The sequence below is a fragment of the Cryptomeria japonica genome, chromosome 8 (genome assembly GCF_030272615.1).
Source record: "Cryptomeria japonica chromosome 8, Sugi_1.0, whole genome shotgun sequence".
Classification (NCBI taxonomy): Eukaryota; Viridiplantae; Streptophyta; class Pinopsida; order Cupressales; family Cupressaceae; genus Cryptomeria; species Cryptomeria japonica.
In genome coordinates this window covers 292,619,267-292,625,907 of record NC_081412.1, presented here as the reverse complement: position 1 = coordinate 292,625,907, position 6,641 = coordinate 292,619,267, and the positions used below count along the sequence as shown (strand labels likewise).

The 6,641-nt window shown below is 45.5% G+C and overlaps 1 protein-coding gene across 1 annotated transcript; it reads left to right on the top strand.

The window, feature by feature from the left end:
* The first annotated feature begins 1,459 nt into the window (after positions 1 to 1,459).
* Positions 1,460 to 2,011, top strand: LOC131857638 (uncharacterized mitochondrial protein AtMg00860-like). The gene has a single exon (XM_059210332.1). The coding sequence runs from the start codon at positions 1,460 to 1,462 to the stop codon at positions 2,009 to 2,011; it is 552 nt and encodes a 183-aa protein (XP_059066315.1).
* The last annotated feature ends 4,630 nt before the right edge of the window (positions 2,012 to 6,641 follow it).

Below are 6,641 nucleotides of genomic sequence, written 5' to 3'. Positions count from 1 at the left end.
CCTCTTTTTCCAGAAGTTTTGCACCTACCAAACCACCTTTCGTTCCAAAGGAGAAGGATAATAAAACTTATCCGAAGGGGTCATTGCTCGATGAAGCCACAAGACAGGAACTCAGAAGGAAGAAGCTGTGTTTCACTTGCAAAGAACCATTGGAACCAGGCCACCGATGTTTGGGCAAAGGAAAGATTCACTATATTGAAGTAATGTCTGATGGAGAAGAGGAGTAGGAAGAAAGCAAAACCCCAAGGGAAGAATCGACCGAAGAAACCAGCCTGGCGGAGAGAATCTCCACATTGGTTCGGAGGGGGGGCATCATCACCACACTGGCGGGTACCCCGAGGTGCAGTGTATTTAGAGTACGTGGTACACTCCAAGGGCAACGAGTTCTTGTTATGCTCGACAGTGGAGCCTCGCTCAACTTCATAAACTTGTCACTCGTCAACCGTAGGGGCTTGTGTACGGAGGAACATGAAGGGTTTGATGTCAAGGTGGCAGGAGGCAATCTCCTATCATGCACTCACTTGGTTCCGCAACTGAGTATCACCATGGGAAATTACACGGTGACCGATGATTTCTTTGTTGTGGATCTGGATGACACGGATGTCATATTGGGCATTCAATGGATGGAGACCGTCGACCAGTACACACAGAGCTTCAAACATATGGAGTTCTCATTCGAGGTTGATGGCAGGAAGGTAGTTCTCACGGGAATGTCGAATGGCGGCCCAAGGTAGATTTCTGCCAAAAGGATGGAAGCCATCTTCAGACATGATGATGTAGTCTGGGCAACACATTGCTTGATCTCAACAAAACCTATGAAAGGGCAACTGATTCACTATTAGGATGGGGAACTTCAGTCGGTTCTGGATGGGCATAGTTTGGTCTTTGCTGATATTCCACCTGGTATACCCCCACACAGAGGGTTTGAGCACACCATCAAGTTGGAGGAGGGAGCAAAACCCGTTATCACCACACCCTATCGCCACCCGAAGAAGTTCAAAGATGAGATAGAGAAAACGATCCAGGAACTCCTCGATAAAGGATGGATCAAGCCAAGTCTAGCCCCTTTGCGTCCTTGGTGGTACTGGTGAAGAAGAAGGATGAGACTCTCAGAATGTGTGTCGATTATCGTGCACTAAACAAGAAGACTATCAAGAATAGGTACCCCATTCCCAGGATTGATGAGCTACTAGATGAACTACATGGCACAATCTATTTCTCCAAGATTGATCTCCATTCCGGCTACCATCAGATCCGTATGAGGGAGCAAGATGTGGAAAAGACGGCCTTTCGTTGCCATTACAGACACTATGAGTTCTTGGTCATGCCGTTTGGATTAACCAATGCTCTGGCCACTTTTCAGTCTTGCATGAACCACATCTTCAACAAGCAACTGCGTAAGTTTCTATTGGTATTCTTCGATGACATACTCATCTACAACAAGACCTAGAAGGAACATATGGGGCATTTAGATGAAGTATTGGGGATTATGGAATCACAATCATTGTATGCCAAAAGATCCAAATGTGAATTTGGAATGACCGAGGTCCTATACTTGGGTCACGTCATCAGCGCCCAGGGGGTACAAGTTCACCAGGAAAAGATTCAGGCCATTTTGGATTGGCCTCCACCAAAGACTCTCTTGGAGTTGCGCGGATTTTTTGGTTTGTGCAGTTATTATAGAAGGTTTGTGAAAGGATTTTCACAACTTGGGGCACCACTGACAAATCTGACAAAGAAAGGATCCTTCCATTGGAATGCGCAGGCGCAACAGACCTTCGACAAACTAAAAGAAGTGATGAGCACGTGTTCGGTTCTGACACTACCAGACTTCACTCCCCCTTTCATCCTGGAGTGTGATGCCTCGGGTGAAGGCATTGGAGCAGTGTTGATGCAAGACCGTCACCCCATTGCGTTCGAGAGCCGGAAGCTCTCGGGAGTTGAGAGGTTATATTCCATCTACGACAAGGAGATGCTCGCCATCATACACGCACTAACGAAGTTTCGGTAGTACCTCGTCGAAGCAAAGTTTGTTGTGCGAATAGATCACAACAGCTTGCGATACTTCTTGGAGTAGAGGGATCTGAATGAACGACAACAGAAATGGGTGAGCAAAGTCCAGGCATTTGATTTCGACATTGAATATGTGAAGGGAAAGAATAACGTGGTCGCTGATGCCCTGACAAGAAGGCCCACCATATGTTCTTTATCTCAGATTTCGGTGGACTGGAAGGAATACCTGTTGGTTGAATACTCTAAGAACACTTTTGCCTGCGAACTGATGGATGGTTGAGTACAGGATGACCGATACAAGGTGGTTGACGACATCATTTATTACAAGGACAAAATTTGTCTGGTACCCGAATCTAAGATGAAGGAAAAGGTTCTGAAGGAATTGCACGACTCCCCCTTGGCTGGACACTCGGGATACTTGAAAACCTATAGACAGATCCGTGAAAGGTTTTCCTAGAAGGGGCTTAAGGACGACGTTCTGCAGTATGTGCAGGAATCTCCAACTGTCAGCAGACCAAATCTGAGCATAACCTGCTGGCCAGACTGTTGCAACCACTGCCAATTCCCGACCAGAAATGGGATAGCATCTCGATGGATTTCATTACGGGACTCCCTAGAGTGCAAGGAAAGGATTGCATTTTTGTCATAGTTGATCGATTGACCAAGTATGCACTTTTTTTGCCATCCCCACAAGATATCAAGCAGTTCAAGTAGCTGAGTTGTTCTTCCGTGAGGTGTTCCGCCTACATGGTTTACCGCGAAACATAGTTAGTGACAGGGATAGCCATTTCCTGAGTACCTTCTGGATGGAGTTATTTCGGTTGGTTGGAACCGAGCTGTCGCCTAGCACGAGCTACCATCCGTAGACAGACGGACAGACCGAGATTGTGAACAAATGGCTAGAGGGTTATCTCAGGAACTACGTCTCAATGCAACAGAGGACTTGGGTTCGCTGGTTACATTTGGGTAACACTGTTACAACACCACTTATCACATGTCGATAGGCATTCCACCTTTCAAAGCACTGTACGGTTATGAACCTTCTTCATTTGTTGACCTGGCATTGGGAGATAGTCATGCACCAATGGCCAAAGATTGGCTTCAGGAGAGTTTAGACATCATGAGATCTCTCAAAGAAAACCTGCAGAGGGCACAAAACCAACAAAAGATGTATGCTGACCGACACCGGATTGAGCAAAATTTTGAAGTTGGTGATCTGGTTTACCTCCGACTTCAACTACACAGACAATCCTCCTTGAAGACAAGTGGTAAAGAGAAGCTAAAGCCGCGTTTCTATGGACCCTACAGGGTGGTTCGAAGAGTGGGCGAAGTTGCCTACGAATTGGAGCTTCCTGAGGGAAGTCGGATTCACAATGTTTTTCACGTGTCATGTCTGAAGAAAGCCGTTGGGCAGTGCGTCACAATGTCTAGGGATCTGCCACCCATCGACGAAGAAGGGAAACTAATTTTGGAACCGGCGGAGATCGTTGATGTCAGAGAAAAGAGGTTGAGAACACACACAATCAAAGAGTTCCTTATACGCTGGAAGAATCTACCCATTGAGGATGCCACCTGGGAAGGCGAACAAATTCTGGAGCATCCAAGTCTGCAATTGCTTGAGGGCAAGCAATTTTTGGCCCGGGAGGACTGTGCTATCCCTGATGTAATTTAATAATAAATCTAATTACTTTTTGTAAGGCCCAAATTTAATAACAAATATTTCGGGCCCTTTTATTTAATTAGATTAGGCAAGTTTTGGTTGGTCATGTCGACCCGTTTGTAACCATTCGGGAAGTTTCCCGGAGCCCATATATTTGGCCGTGTTAGTCATTGTTGGGGATATGCGAATTTTTGGTATCTTTTCTCTATTGTGTGAATTCCTGTTGGAGTTCTGTTTCTGCCATTTTGGAGGTGAAAGATCCTCCCTATTTGGTATTTGCATTTTCGGTGAGGATCACCGCTCACCCTATTCTGTCATTGTAATCGTTCCGGATCTGGCAAATCTAGAATTTTATCATTGTTTACTTCTACCGCTGTGTCTCTGTTGATCTGGTTCTCCGGAAAGTCACCACACAAGCTCACCGTACCTATGCACCACCGAAAGACCTTCTTGTCACCTCCGTACAGCCTCCTTTTGGCCACACTGCACACCTTCCCCACCACTGTACGACCCTCTTGTGTTCCACTATATGGTCTGTTTGGCATCACCATACGGCCCTTACACCGTACGACCCCTCCCTCACTTCTCTGTACGACACTCACACCATACACTCCTTCCTCTCCACCGTACGCCCTCCACCCCACACCACCGTACGACTTCCCTTCACCATACGGTCATCCAATGTCACACCACCGTACGACCTCTTCACCGTACGGCCTCTCCACCGTACAACAACCCCCCTCCACTCCACTTCGTGCGGCCTTGCTGATGCACCACCGTACGGATCGTGTTGAATAGTTTGGGAACATTACAATATCCAAGGAGTTGACCATATATGATTACTTTGTTTCACAAATTGTATTTTTCTCTAAGATGATTGGGTAAGGGACAATTTGGCTCCATTGCAACTGCTTTCTTTAATGGTTTTGATTCTATTGTAATTTCTTTCTTTATATACAACACGTGTTACTCTAGAGAAGGAATTTGTTTTGGAATCTTAGTGTATAGGCCTACCATGAGTAGGGACGTCATTAAATTAAAGTATAAAGCATGATCACCATGCTTGGTATTAATTTCCTCAAAAGTGCCACTTGAACCTACAAGAACAAACACAAATTATAATTGTTGGATTTTGCCAAGATCAAGGGCACAATGAAAAGCATAAAAGAGACAATAGAATGACAAGAACAAACTGTATTCTCATCAATATAAAAATGATCAACTGGATTAACCAATACAATGAATAGAGGCCTGCTTATATAGGCAAGGCCATATGGATGTATGAGCACACAAATATGACAAGTGGCTCAATGAGAAACAAGGGTAGGTAGGAAATAGGTGTGGGTAGGTAGGAGAAATAATATAATATTCCACATGAGGTGGATCACCCACCGAAGGTGGAATTATCACTCCACAATAAGTGGATATGATAGTGTAATAACAAGATCAACACCATAAGAGGTGGAATTTCTCCTACACACACTATCCCAATGAGGCACAAACACCCAAGTGTCTCATATCCAAACTACTATGTAATGTATTATCCTAAGTAAACTTAAGTAAGTGTAATAATATCCATGATGAATAATTATTTACACCAACACCCCCCCTTAAGTGCAACTTAGGGGAATGCACTTAAGTCTACAATGCAACTAAGCAAGATGGGTCCCGGCTACAAGGCCATGATAGGTACCCATGTACAACATGCAAATGCAAGCAAACCAATGCAATGCAATCTCTCACAAACGGAGAAAAGGAGAAAACCCAGTGGGAAAAAAACTCCCCCCCAAAAGAGAGATGAATGTACAAAAGAATCTCAAGGAAGAAGGACAAAACCTCAAAGAGGAAAAAGTCCCCCCCATAAGATAGGAAGGAGAAGTCAGCTGACCCCCCCTAATGACACATCCCGCACCCCCAAGAGAGCTCGCAACTGCTGGAACTTACTCTCGGTGAAAGGTTTGGTGAATATGTCAGCAACCTGCTCTGCTGTAGAACAATACTGCAAATCAATGACCTGCTCCTGGATGAGCTCTCGGATATAGTGCATATGAATCTCGATGTGTTTGGTCCGCTGGTGCTGGACCGGGTTCTTCGAGATGGCAATGGCACTCTGATTGTCGCAATATAGGACTGTCGGCCGTGGAGTAGTAAACCCAAACTCTGTGAGAATCTGCTGGAGCCAAATGGTCTCAGTCGCTGCGTTAACAGCGCCTCGATACTCAGCCTCAGTCGAAGAGAGAGCAATAGCATGTTGCTTCTTGCTCTGCCAACAAATGGGGCCCGAACCAAGGTGAAAACTGTAACCAGAAGTAGACTTACGATCAACTAGATCGCCAGCCCAATCGGAGTCTGTGTAACCAACCAAGCGAAGTCCTGTGCCTGCTGCATAGTGAATCCCATAGTGATGTGTACCCTGGATGTAATGTAGAATGCGTTTGGCGGCTTTCCAATGAAGCTCATGTGGTTCCTGCATGAAGCGGGAAACCATGCCAACTGCAAATGAAATATCAGGGCATGTATGAGTCAAGTAGATGAGACTACCCACAAGCTGACGATACAAAGTGGCATCAACTAGTGGAGAAGAACACTGAGCCTCAAGCTTGACTCCTGAAAGAAAGGGAGTCGGGGCAGGCTTACAATCAGCCATATGAAAGCGTGCAAGTAGATCAAGAGCATACTTGGGCTGCGATAGAGTAATCCCGGAAGATGACTGTGAAATCTCAATTCCGAGAAAGTAGTGCAAAAGACCCAAGTCAGTCATAGAAAATCTGTCATGCAAAGCAGATTTGACCCTGCTAATGATGGATGAAGTACTCCCTGTAATGATCAAGTCATCAACATAGAGCACAAGTATCAAGTGAGAGTCGTCCTGTCGCAAAATGTAGACATTCGGATCGGAATGACATCTGGTGAAACCTGCAGAGAGTAGAAAGGAATCCATCTTGGCATACCAAGCCCTGGGGGCCTG